This window comes from Theropithecus gelada, chromosome 13, assembly GCF_003255815.1.
Source record: "Theropithecus gelada isolate Dixy chromosome 13, Tgel_1.0, whole genome shotgun sequence".
NCBI classification, from domain to species: Eukaryota; Metazoa; Chordata; class Mammalia; order Primates; family Cercopithecidae; genus Theropithecus; species Theropithecus gelada.
This window is the reverse complement of record NC_037681.1, coordinates 51,727,965-51,744,506: the sequence shown is the minus strand read 5'-3', so window position 1 is coordinate 51,744,506 and position 16,542 is coordinate 51,727,965. Positions and strand designations below refer to the sequence as shown.

At 43.8% G+C, this 16,542-nt stretch overlaps 1 protein-coding gene across 1 annotated transcript in view; it reads left to right on the top strand.

The window, feature by feature from the left end:
* Positions 1–16,334, top strand: part of XDH (xanthine dehydrogenase) — an 81,862-nt gene extending 65,528 nt beyond the window's left edge. The window contains exons 25-36 of the mRNA XM_025354288.1: positions 3,649–3,840; positions 3,992–4,137; positions 4,897–4,978; positions 5,495–5,590; positions 6,203–6,331; positions 7,010–7,084; positions 8,001–8,053; positions 10,459–10,573; positions 11,353–11,418; positions 13,082–13,270; positions 13,902–14,078; positions 15,704–16,334. Coding sequence (XP_025210073.1) covers positions 3,649–3,840; positions 3,992–4,137; positions 4,897–4,978; positions 5,495–5,590; positions 6,203–6,331; positions 7,010–7,084; positions 8,001–8,053; positions 10,459–10,573; positions 11,353–11,418; positions 13,082–13,270; positions 13,902–14,078; positions 15,704–15,754 — 1,371 coding nt within the window. The 3' untranslated portion in view covers positions 15,755–16,334. The remainder of the gene's footprint in view (positions 1–3,648; positions 3,841–3,991; positions 4,138–4,896; positions 4,979–5,494; positions 5,591–6,202; positions 6,332–7,009; positions 7,085–8,000; positions 8,054–10,458; positions 10,574–11,352; positions 11,419–13,081; positions 13,271–13,901; positions 14,079–15,703) is intronic.
* Positions 16,335–16,542: the final 208 nt, after the last annotated feature.

Genomic DNA, 16,542 nt, shown 5'->3' with positions numbered 1-16,542 from the left:
GTGTTGGGGTATCTCATAACAGCCTCATGAATGTGAAAGTTTAGGCTCCCACTGAGCTTTTGCCGGTGTGAGTAGGAATGAGACTACATTTTTGTGTGTGTGATGTTTGACTGGAGTACTTATTGTCTAAAAGTGTTTAGTTTTGCTAGATTGCCCCTTTCCTGGTCTTTTGACTAGAGATAAAAGGATTTGGGATATAGAGTGAGCATTTTGGTCTCTGTCATCATTGGCATTTCTGGATTGCCAGCTCCTGCCCCAAGTCTGGGATATATAGATGAGGCAAAAAGGAAACCCCTGGAACTCACCATCATGTCATTCCTTGGGTTGCAAAGTCCCTCCTGGGACTGCCTTTTTTTTCCTCCACTTTTCAGAATATTCTTACATTGTTGTTGTGGTTGATTTTAAATAAATGTATAGAATTCCAGAGTTTTTAGTGGTACTTAGTGGGAGTATGGAAGTGGAAGTCTCCGTATTATACATCAATGCTGAGTTTCTCGCAAGATAGAATCCTGAGTGATGTCATCAGTAATTATCGTGTGCTTTCATATTTAGTCTCAGTTGATGCTCCTCCAGTCACATTATAAATGACCAGGGTAAGACCAGAAGTGGGAGCTACACACTCCTCATTATTGTGGTCACAGCTTTAGCAGATGAACTTGGAGTATTGAGTTGTTTAGAAAAATAACTAGAGGGTTTGGATGAAATAAAGTCAATTGTGAGAATTAACAAATTTATTTTGGTGGTACCACTTTTTACAGTTTTTTAAATCTTAATTTTGTAACCATAGTAGTTACATATGTATAGATTCTTGTTTAAAAAAAAAAAAAAAAAAGAGGTGGCTGGGTGCGGTGACTCATGCCTATAATCCCAGTACTTTGGGAAGCCGAGGTAGACAGATCACTTGAGTTCAGGAGCTCAAGACCAGCCTGGCCAACATGGCAAAAGTCTATCTCTAAAAAAAAAAAAAAAAAAAAGTTAAAGTTTTCAGGAAAAGCCAACGTTCCCCTTTACCCCTTTGGATCCCACTCCTCTCTGCTAGGGGCTGCCTAATGGGCTCAGTTAGAAAACTTCACACTTCAGATCTAGGGTTAAAATTGTTCAAAAAAAGAAGTGTTCTTATTTCGTGTTCTCACCACGTATAAGACATGCTTTTTGGCATGGGAAAAAATCACATTGAAAAACAGTCTTTGTCCCTAGACATCTTACAAGATTTTTAATTCAATCCAGCAAATATTTATTAAGTGCCTAGGGTGGCCACATGAAGGATATGATATTGTTTCTGCCTTCAAGAAATTCACAATATGGCTGGGGAAATAGATGATAAAAGAAGCAGAAATGCAAGTTGATAAAGTACTAGGGAAAGCAAAAGTAGAATTAATTGAGACATAGAAAAATCATCTAGGATGAGTAAGACTGAAATTATCAAAGACACGTAAAGCAACTTGTGGGAGAGAGAGAGTACACATAGGGAAATAAACTAAAACCAAAATAAAACAAACAACAAAAACATGAAAACTGCCATTGATCTTTCCAGAGAGATGAGATATTACAATTTAAAGAAGGAACAGAATGTTACTAAAATGGAGCAGTCAAAGAATAAAAAAGAGCTCTCATGAATTGACACTATGAAAGCAGAAGGGTTGAAAGGAACTTGACAAATTTCCCAAAAGTGGAAAATAATGTGAAACAATAGAGAAAATACAAAAAAAATTGAGGATTAGTTCAAGAGGTTCAAATCATAATCATTTCAGAAAGAAAGAATGGAAAAAACAGAGAGGGGGGAGCTATCGATAATTCAAAAAATTTTCCAAAACTGATGGGCATACATTTTGGGATTAAAACAGCACATTCAATAACCAGCACAATGAAAGAAAATAGACCTATGCCAAGTTATAACATTATGAAATTTAGAAACCTGAGGACAAAGAGAAGGTTTCACAATTTTCAGGAAAAAAAAACCAGAACCCTTTCCAAGAGTTAGAAAGCCATTGATTGGACTTCTCAATAGCAGGAAGCTAGAATGTACTGGTAAAATGCCTTCAAATTGCTGAGAAAAACTGGAAAGCCTACTTCCAAATTAGGATTCTATATACAGCGGAATCATTAATTAAAGGTGAAAGTAGAATAAAGACATTTCAGACATGCAGCGTGTCAAAGATGTTCCTCTTTGTGTACCCTTTCTTATGAAGATATTAAAGGATGTACTCCAACAAAATGAGGGAGTAAAATTTAAAAAGGGAAAGACATGGAATCCAGGAACAGGAGATTCAATATGGAGAGAGATGAAGGGAATCCCTGGGATGAATCCCTTTACCCCTTTGTATCCCACTGGGGGATTTCAGATTTAAATCCTTAGGTAACAGCTGAATAGCAGATCTAGTGGGCAGCCAATTTAAATTGGAGTAGGCCAGATGGCTCTAGAATAGAAAATCAAATGTGCTTGAGCATGTTGGAAGCAGGGCTCAGGAGGGAAAAGAGAAAACGCATTAGGAGCAGATTTTTAGAATTGGGGAAAACTTTAAGTTGGCTTAGTAATGAGTACATACAAAATGAAGCAGATGAAAAAATAAAGACAATTCTTAACTCCAGGGTGAAAAAAATATTATCAAGGGAGAAGAAATTGTAATGTAACTACATGGTTCAGCAGTAAGTAATGTTTACAGAGTTATAATATTAAGTTGACTATTGATCTGATCAAAATACAACTATACTGGGAAATAGGAAGCTGGTAGGGGTGAGGGCTGGAGGGAGGGGGCTAAGCCAAAACTAAATTCTCCTTTTCCATAAAAGAAAGACAACGTAAAAGTCTAAAGCTGAAAAAGTCAAGACGTAGCAATGTAGCCACATTATCTAGAGATGTGTAAGTTTATCTAAATAGCTGATAAATGATAAGCTATGAGAATTGCAAGTAGTTGCTTCTGGAGACTGGAAGGAAGGAAAGTGGAAGAGGCTACTGTTTTTCATACCATGACTTATAGAAGTATGCGACACTTCAAACTATTTGCAGTACAACTTTCACGGTGGTTTCATTCGTTTTTATTAACTAATTTACAATGAATTTTAAAAAGTTAACTGTTTTCAAAAAGAGGCAAGTGATTAGTTCCAACTAGAGACTCTGGGAAAGGCTTCTCCACAGAGGAGCTGAATGAGGGGACTAGTAGGTGGATGAGGTGCAGTAAAGATGCTGCCGCAGGCTGGGCTCATCCCTGCAATCCCAGCACTTTGGGAGGCCAAGGTGGGTGGATCACGAGGTCAGGAGATCGAGACCATCCTGACCAACATGGTGAAACCCTGTCTCAACTAAAACTACAAAAATTAGCTGGGTGTGGTGGTGCATGCCTGTAATCCCAGCTACTCAGGAGGCTGAGGCGGGAGAATCGCTTGAACCAGGGAGTAGGAGCTTGCAGTGAGACAAGATCACGCCACTGTACTCCAGCCTGGTGACAAAGCGAGACTCCATCTAAAAAAAAAAAAAAAAAAAAAAATGCTGCTGCAATATCCTGGGGGAGAAATAACTTGGGCTGAAGAAGAGCAGCTGTGGTGCAGAGGGGAAAGGCAGGCCATGGATAAGGCCCTCAAAGTTTCTACTTTGAGGAGCCAATGAAATCAGCACACTGTTCTCTCCCATTTTTGTTTCCTCTGCTTCAGATTATGGAACGAGCTCTATTCCACATGGACAACTGCTATAAAATTCCCAACATCCGGGGCACTGGGCGGCTGTGCAAAACCAACCTTCCCTCCAACACGGCCTTCCGGGGCTTTGGGGGTCCCCAGGGGCTGCTCATTGCCGAGTATTGGATGAGTGAAGTTGCGGTGACCTGTGGGATGCCTGCAGAGGAGGTAAGCGGAGTATTTGGTAGCACAAGTCAGAGTGGTTTGGACTACTTAGGGGGAGAGTGGCTTTGTATCTTGGGCATCTCCCATGGGGGCTGCCCCCACCCCCACCGTTTCTTGCCACCAACAAGGCCTCTGTGTCTCTCTCCTTGGGAAGGTGCGGACGAAAAACCTGTACAAAGAAGGGGACCTGACACACTTCAACCAGAAGCTTGAGGGTTTCACCTTGCCCAGGTGCTGGGAAGAATGCCTAGCAAGCTCTCAGTATCATGCTCGGAAGAGTGAGGTTGACAAGTTCAACAAGTAAGCACTGGGAGTAGGGGTCCAGTGCTTTCCTGGGTTTCATATCCTACAGCCTTTCTCCTGACCCCAAAATAGGAAGCTAATAATTTAATGGATAACTTATGAGACTGCTGAGTTTGCCAACTCATTCATAGCCGTCTCTTTAAGATCTTATAATGATCTTCAGCCTGGGGCAGGTGGGCTCACAGCCTGCAATCAGTGTCATAGTCTATCAGTTGTGGTTCATCTTTAAGCATTTGTAAACCTTCTGGGCACACCATATTGTAAAGAACACTGGCCCAGGACCAACACATAACAGTTATACACCTGCCTCTGACACCAATCTATAAATATGAATTTTGGAGTCACTCCATCTCCCTGGGCCTCAGTTTCATCATCTGAAAAGTGGACATAATTGGACTGGCTCTGTCCTCCTCACAGAGTTATTCAGACAATTAAATATAAAGCACAGAGAAGGCTTTATTATTGTTGGCAAAGCACAGTGCCTCCTGGAGATAACAGCCCAAGACCACCAAGCCACTCTGACCCAGCACGAGTTGCACTCAGGGAAGAAGAGTGTTGACACTAAAGTCAAGACCGCCTGGAGTGGGCTGTGCACCAGCTGACCGTTCTCATCTTTGTCTACATTATTGGGGCATAGTTCCATTATTACAAGACTATATGGGCAACCCCAAGGATGTCCTGTTTTGGCTTGATCCAAAGATGTTCATGACCTCAACATGGTAGAGAAGTTTCTATAAGAATGTTCCTTTTCTCTAGGGAGAATTGTTGGAAAAAGAGAGGATTGTGCATAATTCCCACCAAGTTTGGAATAAGCTTCACACTTCCTTTTCTGAATCAGGTAATTGCTTTATCGAATTGTGTCTATCTCCGCTGGACTGGGACCCCATTTCCCCCTTGTTTACAGCATTGCAAGGGAAATTTCGTTGTCACTGGTAACAGGGCTTACTCAAGGAACTCTTTGCTATTTAAATGAAAGTTGAACTTGCACAGTCCTATTTGTCCAGTAGGTCATGGGCAGTGAGACTCAGAGATCTGGGACCAACCTCTAGTTCTTACCTTTCCTTACTATCGGACTGGTGAGAGCTACTCTATTTTTCTCATTCTGTTTCTTCACTTACAGGGTGAGGACAGATATTTGAACAAGAGAAACAGAGAGAAACATATGAAAACCTTCTGCAACTACTGATGTGCTATATAATTAAATCATGAGATTCATACTACCATAATTTTTGTCTGAGATTTACATCCAAAATGCTGCTGGTTCTCTTGTTCCTGGGCTCCATACCTTTGGTCCCAAACTTTATTGAATTGGAATTTACTGACGTTTGTGTCTGGCATCCTTCTCTTTCCCTAGGCAGGAGCCCTGCTTCATGTGTACACAGATGGCTCTGTGCTGCTGACCCATGGAGGGACCGAGATGGGCCAAGGCCTTCATACCAAAATGGTCCAGGTGAGCAGCCCTCTCTAGCACCGTGATGTCTGTTGTTAGGGGAAGTGGTATAAGAAATTGAGCAGTGGGACCTACCAGAGCAGAAGCAGGCCCAGGGTCTGTCCCCGGCCCTGTTGCTTATGTCCGTGTTGCCTCGGGCAAGTCTTTTCCTGCACTTGAACTCAGTTTCCTCAACTGTGCAAAGGAGTTGGCCAGGTGACCTCTGAGGACATTGCTATTACCAACATTCTCAGTGTGTGAGGTGGGCACACTGTGTGTGTAAAGGTTTCCCACATTCCAAAAGACTCCTCGGAGTGGGGTGAGGACAATGAGCTGGATGAGAGTCAGCACATCTGCTTGGCCCATGGAGACTGGCCAGATTGGATCTTGTGAAAAGTGAGTGTTAGTGTAAAAAGGCACTGTCAGTTTATGAATGCTTTTACCCAACCAAACCGCTCCAACAAGTGCTCCTTCAAATTCAGCCAGATGTGAGGACATCCCAGACAATGGGATTAGAGCTTACAAAATTGTTTTCTTGCCTGTAACAATGAATGTGAATCCTGTCTTGGAGAGAAGGCAGCCAAGCCCCATGATAACCCCTTCCCTAGAGGGCAATGTCTTCTCTTTTCGCAGGTGGCCAGCAGAGCTCTGAAAATCCCCACCTCTAAGATTTATATCAGTGAGACAAGCACTAACACTGTGCCCAACACTTCTCCCACGGCTGCCTCTGTCAGCGCTGACCTCAATGGACAAGCCGTCTACGTAAGGAGCCCGTGGGAGCCTGCAGAGCAGAGGGCCAGCCCAGAGCTGTGGGCCTGGAGAGTCTCCCTGGGTGGGAGCTAGAAGGATTCCTTGCAGGCTCTTTGGCTCTGGCCAGGCCTCTGGCTCCCTTATCCAGGAGGATGCTGTTTCTCCAAACCTCAAGCTAAAAGAGAGGCCCAAGAATCATAATCACTGCCCTCAGAGCTGGGAAGGATGAGTGCAGGATGGGGAAGTGAGGATGCTGAGGGAAAGCAGAGGCTTCTGGAAATACTCCCTGGTGCTGGAGCTGGCAATAGGACAATGGGCTGAAGCTGAAATTTGATTATAGAGTCAGGTTGGCCACACTTGCTCCTCTCCCATAGGGGGGATGTAATCAAACAAGGAGTTTGAGGGAAGAAGACACCTCCCTTGGGATCCCTCAAACATTGCACCCTCTGTCAGTCTAAGAATTGGGTCAGGAGGTGCTCTCCAAGCAGGAACTAGTGGTGGCCCTGTTGGCCAGGTCCTGTGGATTCTACCCTGGGCCTCGGTCATTTTGGAGTGGGTGGCCAGGCTGTTTGAGTGGCACCCTGGGCACAGCATTGCTTGGAGGTGGCCTTGCTGGGGCCCTCGGGTTTTGCCTGGGCTATTGAATGCAGAGGAGTGATGTGTCTGGGGTGCGGGGGGTGTTTACTTTAGGCGGCTTGTCAGACTATCTTGAAAAGGCTGGAACCCTACAAGAAGAAGAATCCCAATGGCTCCTGGGAAGACTGGGTGAGTCTGAGCGGATCCACGTCACTTTTGCAAAGGAGAGGGAAATCAACAGCAGGGCCTCCGTTCCGACCCCGAACAAGCAATAGGAGACAATATTCTAGTCAGAACAGCAGAGAGAAGTTGAGGTGGTTTGTATGATTTCACAGGACGAATAAATGCTCATCCTGGCTGGGTCGCTTTCTCTGTAGCTTTCATCACTGAGGGAGGTCATTTGAGGGAAGCTTTTGATCTTGACAGCCTTGTGGGAATCAGGGTTTTTGCTGCCTGAGCCTGAGAGGATGGGTGCCTGCTGAACGTGCCTCATCAGATTGTACTGACTCACCGGGTCTGCTCCCACACCATCTTTGTCCCAAATGAGCCTGGTTTTCCTCAAATCTCCATCTCTTGAGTTTGGGTCTACTGAGATTCCCTCTGTGGGAGCGTGGGGAGAAAACATCACCCAAGGACTTCTATCATTCCTGTGATTTGGGGAATGACAGAACAAGTACTTAAGATAAGAATAAGCCCAATTCTCTGACTTCTAGATCAGTGGCCTGAATGTCAGAAATCTCAGAGGGAAGCTGCAAGGGGGTCTCTCGCAGGTGGGAGGCTGTGGCTCCTCCAGTAGGGGGAAATATCAATGGCAGCTCTGCATCCTTCCCCAGTATTGGAGTGGTAGAACTGGGCAGAAGACTAGCACATCAAATGTGACCCTATGTAAACCAGCTCAGTACAAATCTTCCTCAATAGATTTAAAGAAAACATGCCATTTTTCTCAGACTCACTCATCTTACTATGCCTTCTTTGACCTCTCCATACCACGTGTACCAAGCACATGAATGTAGCTTGACTTTGGTAGTTGGGTGAAAGCTTAGTGGCAGGTCAGGGTTCCTGAAAACCCCACTTCCCCTGCCTGATGGCCATCTCCTCTCCTCAGGTCACAGCTGCCTACATGGACACAGTGAGCTTGTCTGCCACTGGGTTTTATAGGTAAGTATGGTGCTGTCCTTGCCCAGCTCATAGTGCGATGTCATCTTAACCTCACTGGTCCTCTCCAGCACCAAATCCTGCCAGGCTGTGGTCAGGAGAGAGCAGCTCCACTGAAACTCTTATCTCTTCAATAGACTTCCACTAATTTCAGTCTAAAGATGCTCTAAAATATGTGGAATAGCCATGCTGTGTGCCAAGGGGTAAAAGTACCAGCTGTGTGTCAGAAGACCTGACTTGTAGTTCTGATCTCAGGCTGCACCATTTTGCCTGAGGAAGTCAGTGGTCCTGCTGAACCTGTTCCCCTGTTTCCTTACGGATGACATTTTAGGGCCAGTCACCTAACCATTCCTCCCTCAGTGTTCTGCAGAAACCAGGGTGTGTAGTGTTATGAGTTAGGCATTGCTGTTAGCTACGCGTGCTTCTTTGTACTGTGTGTGGGATTTTTTTATAGAATGAGAGGAGGATTTAGCACATGGTCTTGTTACAAAATGCAGAGTACAGTGGAACCTTATTAATACAGGGAGATTTTCAAGAGACCGTATGTCTTCTGCAACTTTAAATTTAGTAGCAGCATGAATAGCTAGAGACCCTGCCCAACTGACTTAGCAGCTGTAAAAAGATATGATCATATGTACTGTCAGTCATCATGTTTTAGCCATCTCTGGGAATTTTAACTAGGACCTTTTCTTTCACAGATATTTGGAATATTTTCTTTCAATATATTTGGAAAATAATTCAATGTTTCTTTAAAATATCTTGTCTGAATGTATGACTATATAGATGCATAAATATATATATATGTAAACATTTCTTTATATGAAACATTTTCATGTGTATATGAGTATATATATGAGCATATATATGTTAGGCATATATATGTTTATACACATATAAGGCATAGATATGTATAAACATATATACACAAAAAACATTTATATGCCCTATATATGAACATATATATGGCTAATACATGTGTATAGATATTACACTGAATATATATGCCTTATACATATATGTATATGCCTATATACATGTATGCATAAGGCATATATATGTATAAACATATATTCACACACAAAACATTTCTATGCCATGTATATGAACATATATATGGCTAATATATGTGTATAGATATTACACTGAATATATATGTATTATACATATATGTATGAGGCATATATATGTATTATACATATATGTATGAGACATATGTATGTATAAACATATATACACAAAAAACATTTCTATGCCATATATATGAACTATATATGGTTCATATATATGTGTATAGATATTACATTGAATATATATGTATAAAGCATATAAAAGTATTATACATATATATGTATAAGGCATATATATGTATAAACATGTATATATATGTGTGGTGAATAAATGTTTTGCCAATACTTTCTAGGTTATTAATATCTGACCTACACATACATAAACTCATTTTCTCATAAATTCCTATTACTTTTCTGGAGTTCATGAAACTAAGGTTTTATAAAGGTGAAACCAGATGAGCATGGTGAAAGTTGGAAAAACAGAGGTCAAAGGAATTGGTGGTGTTTTTTTCTGGGAGTTGGTGGTGTTTTTTTCTGGGAGAAGCCTTTTCCCTCAGCCCCATATTGGTTTTGTTTTTGTGCAGATGTGGTCATATCAGCTCATGTTATCCCTGTGTAGTGTATAGAATAACAGAGTCAGTGTACTGTAAACTCTAGGTGTGTGAATACACATGCGCAAACGCATAGATATACACATATATTTATATGACTCAGGCAAAAGTGGAATTGTATAAGGTACTCCAGATTGAAAATTTTAAAAATGTATAAGGAAGCATTTGTTTCTATTAGTGTCATTTCCCTCAAATCATTTGTTGAACTTTCAAAGGGACCAGCAGGTGGGGAGTGGCTGCTTAAAGATGCACCCAGGTTAGCATGAGATACTGATCTTACTAACTTTCATCTTGAGAAGGTAAGCAGGTGAACTTGTGTGAACAGTCTAAGAGCCACCACAGGCAGAACTTTCTGTCCTGAAGACCTTGGATTTTAATTCAGTGCATCCTTTGGAGTGTGACTTTCACATCTTTCGTGAGCCCAGACGGATCTGTTACCTCTGTTTCTACTGTGTAGAAGCCAGCATGGTACCAAACACTGCTAGGCTGTACAGAAAGAGTACGGAAGGGTTACTGGCAAACTAGAGGAGAGCCCAGAGACAAAATGTTCTGGAATACCTGGGTTTCATTAACAGGTTCAAACTGTTCAAAACACATAGACTTTTTTGGAGAACAGCTGAATGCAAAAACTTGTGGGGTTTAAAGATGTTGTGTGTCAAGCTGTGCGTGCATAGGGAAGGGGGTGTGTTCATGTTAATACACACGCAGTATCTTCTCTTTCCTTTCCCAGAACACCCAATCTGGGCTACAGCTTTGAGACTAACTCAGGGAACCCCTTCCACTACTTCAGCTATGGGGTGGCTTGCTCTGAAGTAGAAATTGACTGCTTAACAGGAGATCATAAGGTAAGAAGTTGCAAAACTTTAGTATTAGTGGGAAAGAAAGAGAAACAACTGAGTTGTAATACCAAAAGTTGATAGAGACAAACTTTCTGGTTGGAAAAGTAATGCCTTACATTAAGGATAGGCAAACATCCTATGAAGGGCCACAGAATAAGTATTTTAGGCTTTGTGGGCCATGCAGTCTCTGCCTGAGCTACTGAACTCTACCATTGAAGTGTGATAGCAGTCACAGACAGCTTGTAAACCGGTAAGTGTGACTCTGTTCCAATAAAATATGATGTATAGACACTGAAATTTGAATTTGAATTGAATCTCATACAATTTTTACTTGTCACAAAATATTCTCCTTTTTATTTTTTCCAGTTATTTAATAATGTAATTATTTAGCCAACAGGCCCCACAAAAACAGGGGCAAGTTGGATTCAGCCCATGGAACATAGTATATTGACTCTTTTGTACATGATCTACCCAGGCTCAGATTCAAAGCCCCAGGCTGGGAGCCTATCTGACTACTCACATATGAATGTGTGTTATTTCCAGTTACTGAGAGATCATTGCTGTTCCCCATCCCCTACTCCTACAAACTCAGACTCCAGCAGTGATGGTGGCAGCAGAGATTTGGTGGGAATATTAACACTTCTGCCTGAGTACACCCAGGGCTTTCTGCTTGGGAACGTACCCTTTGGTTGGCATTTGTAGTCTGAGGGTCACCATGAGTCATCTATCATATTCCAAACATCTTTTTCTTCTCTAACTGCTTGTAATTTTGCTGTCTCCTCTAGAACCTCCGCACAGATATTGTCATGGATGTTGGCTCCAGTCTAAACCCTGCCATTGATATTGGACAGGTGAGGCTTGGGAGACCAGGATGGTGACAGACTTGGCCACCGATGTGCCCCACTCCCCTCCTGGGGCCACCAGCCACAGCATGTTGTCCCCCAAGGTTGTCTTCAAACAAGCTGAAACATGGAACCTAGGGAGTTCTCCCCAAAGTAGAATTTAGATTGGTGATAGCCCAACCAACTCTCAAGACAGAAAGCAAATTAATATAGATTAACTTGGGAAGGGCACTCACAACTCAAAGAACAAGATGAGGAATGGGGAACATGGCATGCACATGTGGACGTGCACACACACCCAATTTGAGTACAAGCACAGTGTAGAATGGAGATTGAGTTTGGGATCAATGCCCAGACAGCAGGTCTGAGGTCAGAGGAGTTTTCTGTCTTCTCATTCCTCCTCCACCCAGAACAGCTTTTGTACCCCAGGAAGCAGATGCTGCCAAACATGGAGTGGTGGAAGGCTCCTGGGAGCAAAACACAAAGGCTTAAGCAGAAGTAGTAAAGGGAGGTCCCAGAGAAAATCGCTTTAGGAAAATATCGGATTACTGAGAAGAATAGGTGATATAGGGCTGGAACCTGTGGCTCACACCTGTAATCCCAGCACTTTGGGAGGCCAAGGCAGGCAGGTCACCTGAGGTCAGGAGTTCAAGACCAGCTTGGACAACATGGCAAAACTCCGTCTCTACTTAAAAATACAAAAATTAGCTGGGTGTGGTGGCATGCACCTATAATTCGAGCTACTCAGGAGGCTGAGATAGGAGAATCCCTTGAACCTGGGAGGCGGAGGTTGCAGTGAGCCGATATCACGCCACTGCACTCCAGCCTGGGCGATAGAGCAGAACTCAGTCTCAAAAAAATAAAATAAAATAAAGAATAGGTGAAATAGGAGAAAACAGAAGAGGAATCAAGAATTCAAGACTGAGCATCTGGTAGAAAATACAAATTGTACTTCTCAAAAATGGACAACTACTGAGTATATGAAAATCTGGCCATTAATCAATCTGTTCATTAATTCATTGAACAACCATTTATGGTCCCCTACTGTGGCCAGGCACCAAGCCAGGCACTGTAGACCCAAAGGTGATTGCCAGCCAGTTTCTTTTCTGAACGCTCATTGAGGTACGGTAGTGCCCCATGTCACGCTTCTGAGCAGGGGGCTGAGAGAGCAGATGTGTGGGCCTGTCTAGCATGGCAGTTACCCTAGGAGAGACCTGTAAGCTGAACTGCAGTGAGGGCACTTTCTCCCAGAGGACAGGCAGGGTGGGCGTTCACAAAGCCTGGAGGTAAGTCTCAAAGAATCTACTATCGAATAAATCCTCCTGTGAGCTTGCTTCTCAGCTTTGGCTCACCATTTCCCCAGCAGCAACATGGAAGGAACATCTCCATCTGCACTGCGGCAGGTGTTAATGGGAAACATGCCCACCGGCATGACCTTCCTAGAATCACTGACCTTCCGTGTTAATGTCTTTGCTCTGTCTGAGCCAAAGCCTGGCAGAAGTCTAGATAGGTTATCCCAGGGCTGGGGCAGGAGCCAGGTAAGCAATAGAGGGCTGTTTTAGCTACATTCCAGGCTGCACTGCAGGTGGGGCTTTGTGTCCATTGTGGCAAATGGTATCTGTCCTCAGGGAAGAGGGAGGCAAGCTAACTGTGCTCTCCATCCATCCTGTAGGTGGAAGGGGCATTTGTCCAGGGCCTTGGCCTTTTCACCCTAGAGGAGCTACACTACTCCCCCGAGGGGAGCCTGCACACCTGCGGCCCTAGCACCTACAAGATCCCGGCATTTGGCAGCATCCCCATTGAGTTCAGGGTGTCCCTGCTCCGCGACTGCCCCAACAAGAAGGCCATCTATGCATCGAAGGTACCATTGCTCTGGCTCTGGCTCTGTGCCCACGCCCAGAAATTTTGCTCCAATGGGTGTGTCTTAGGGCCCTGGAACCTGCATTTTCAGCAAGTATCTTTAGTGATTCTGATATAGGTGGTCTCTGATCTATACTTTGGGGGGAGGAAAACCAACCTATGCTAGAAAGTGTTTTAATTCTTGTTTGTTCTTATGCCCATAATTCCTGCAAATGCTGTAATATGACTATGGTGCCTGTAAATGTTGGCTGCAGAGTTGCAGGTCCTCGGCTAGTGACTGAGGAAAAGGTTAAAACTCACGTCAGATTTTGTGGTCTGTAAAATACAATTACCGAGTATTAACTTTAAATGGTACATTATATTTGCATGATGTCATCAGAGAAAATTACACAATGAGTGTTCAAAGAAATATGTCCATGAGGTCCGGTCATGTACTAGCTTGATTGTTCTTAGCCCCTGATCAGTTTTGACTGTGCCTTCCCGCTGTATTTGGTGTGGCCCCCATCAGTGCTTTCCTGGCACCACCAGCCCTCCTCGTGCAGAGTTTGCTGCCTGGCCTCCTAGGTCCACTTGATGATGTGGAGGCGGGACCACCTGCCTGAGCCCCTGCCCTGTGCCCTGTCTGTGTTCAGGCTGTTGGAGAGCCACCCCTCTTCCTGGCTGCTTCTATCTTCTTTGCCATCAAAGATGCCATCCGTGCAGCTCGAGCTCAGCACACAGGTAATAACGTGAAGGAACTCTTCCGGCTAGACAGCCCTGCCACCCCGGAGAAGATCCGCAACGCCTGCGTGGACAGGTTCACCACCCTGGTATGATGCCCTTCAAGCGTCCACTCAGCCCAGGGGAGGCCAGGGATAGGGTGGCAAACTGCAGGGAACGTTTTGCACAGAGGAGAGGTATTGGGCTCTCTCTTAACCGGGCAGCCTTGCATCAATGGCCACCCTTCATTGTGCGCGGTATGCAGCACACACACTTGAACTTGCAAGAGAATAACGAGAAACCTCCTTAAAGCTGTAGCTTGTAGCTGGGCCTCTTTAGAGATGGGAGGAATGTGTGGTGCACAGTCATAACTCACAGATTTTGTTATTTTCCATCTAGACAAGGGTGATGGATGAAACTCCAGAGAGCCTAATCTTTAGTATCAGTCAGTCGCCAGCATTTTTGCTTTAATTTATGTTAAGGACTCTGTATGAATATTGGGGGGATAGAGGGAAAAAGAGGAAATAATTAATTAGATCAACCATATTTGTCCTGTGATTATCATGTACCATTCTGATACTGGGGACGCATAGGTGTCCTTGAGGACTTTGCAACCTTGGGAAACCAGATGATTCCATTATAGTGTGATTGATTACTGCCTTGAAGGTGTATGTGGCAGGAAGTAGTAGAAGAATTCCGTAGTCATTGGAATCACTTTAACAAGCACCTATGTGATACTTGTCGTTGGCAATGCCTAACAAAAGAAGACTTTGCTAGGATGGCTGCTTCCACCGTAAGGATCTCAGAACCAGCCCAGCCTCTGAGTGGTGCTGGAGTGGGCTCTGCACTGTGGCTTTAATTGCCTTTGCAACTGCAACCTGTGTGGAGTTAGCAGGACTGGGTTGTTCCTGATACTCAGGTTGGGCTTCCTCTTTTTAAAATTCAATAAGCCTTTTGGATTTAGAGGTCAAGTGGGTACACGTGGTCCCAAGTGGGAAGGGCACAGGAGAGCCCCAGGGGCAGACAAATCTGCCATCCCCAGACCTCAACACAGCGGGTGAAGGAGGCATGTGGGTCCCCATTCAGGTCTTCCTTGGGTCTACCAAGAGCTTTAGCTATGGAGTGAGAACTACACAGACCGTGTGGCACCCCCAGGCGGTGAAGATGCCCACAGCTGTGCAGCAACCTACCCACAGCCCAGAACCTTCCCACTATGGCTCCCAATGTTGACAATCACGCAAACCCATTTCCCTGAGAGGAGTGGGCTGCCAATAAGCTCCCACAGGTTGCAAGGTGAGCTCTTTGCAAACAGTCTGATGCAGAACTCAGTCATTTTAGTAAGCTCTCCATGGCCCCAGACTTGAAACAAAGATTCGTTTCTATGTTACAACATACCAGCCGTTTAAAAATTCTTGCCATGGATTTGCATGAGCAGCTGATTCTATGAACTTTTTAAGGACCGTGAGTTTCAAAAGGGATCGCATCTGTATTGTTTATCACCATATCTCCAAAGTCTAATAGAATGCCTGCCACATGGAAAGTGCTCAATGAAAATAAATGAATGGCTTAGGAAATTAAGGAGTCCTGCCCTGGGGCATTCTCAACAGCTGGGCCTGCCGAGTGGTGCTTGGCCTTGGAATGGTGGTTGGCAGTGGTGGGAGGTGAGGTATGCAAGAGGGTGGGAGGAGCATGATCAGCAGACCCTGGCAATGAGAACACTGTCATTCCTTCCTAGTGTGTCACCGGTGTACCAGAAAACTGCAAACCCTGGTCTGTGAGGGTCTGAAGAGAGAGTCCTCAGCAGAGTCTTCCTGTGCTGCATTTGGGCTTCCATGGAGCAGGAGGAACATACCACAGAACATGGATCTATTAAAGTCACAGAATGACAGTGACTAATTCTGTGACTTTTTCATCCTAATTCATCAGGATGGCATTTGGAAGACAAGTGAATGCATTGGGAGATGTTGATTAAAATGTAATTTATAAACAGAATGATAAGCAAATTCAAAACTGTTAGGCCTAAATGGTGAATATGCAATTAGGGTCATTTTCTGTCTGTTCTAATCATGTATTTGGAATAGGGTCAGGAAGGGTTTGTGCTATTCTCCACTTACTGGACAGCCTGTATAACCTCAAGTTCTGATGGTGTCTGTCCTTCAAAAGGGACTCCCACAAACCTCTAGAAGCTTAAACCAAAGTTACTTTAAATTGTGTGCCTTCCTCTGAAAGCCTTGCCTTCAAACCAATGAACAGCAAAGCATAACCTTGAATCTACACTCAAATTTTGCAGTGAGGCAGTGGGGTAAGATTAAATCCTCTAACCATCTTTGAATCATTGGAAAGAATAAAGAATGAAACAAGTTCAAGGTTTATTGAATCTAATTTTGTTAAGCTGCATAAAGCAAGATTACTCTATAACACAAAAATCCAACCAACTCAATTATTGAGCACCTACAATGTTCTAGATTTCTTTCCCTTCCTCTTTGAGTATTTACAAAAAAAGATTATGTTTAATCTTTACATTTGAAGCCAAAGTAATTTCCACCTAGAAATGATGCTAGCAGGCCTGGCATG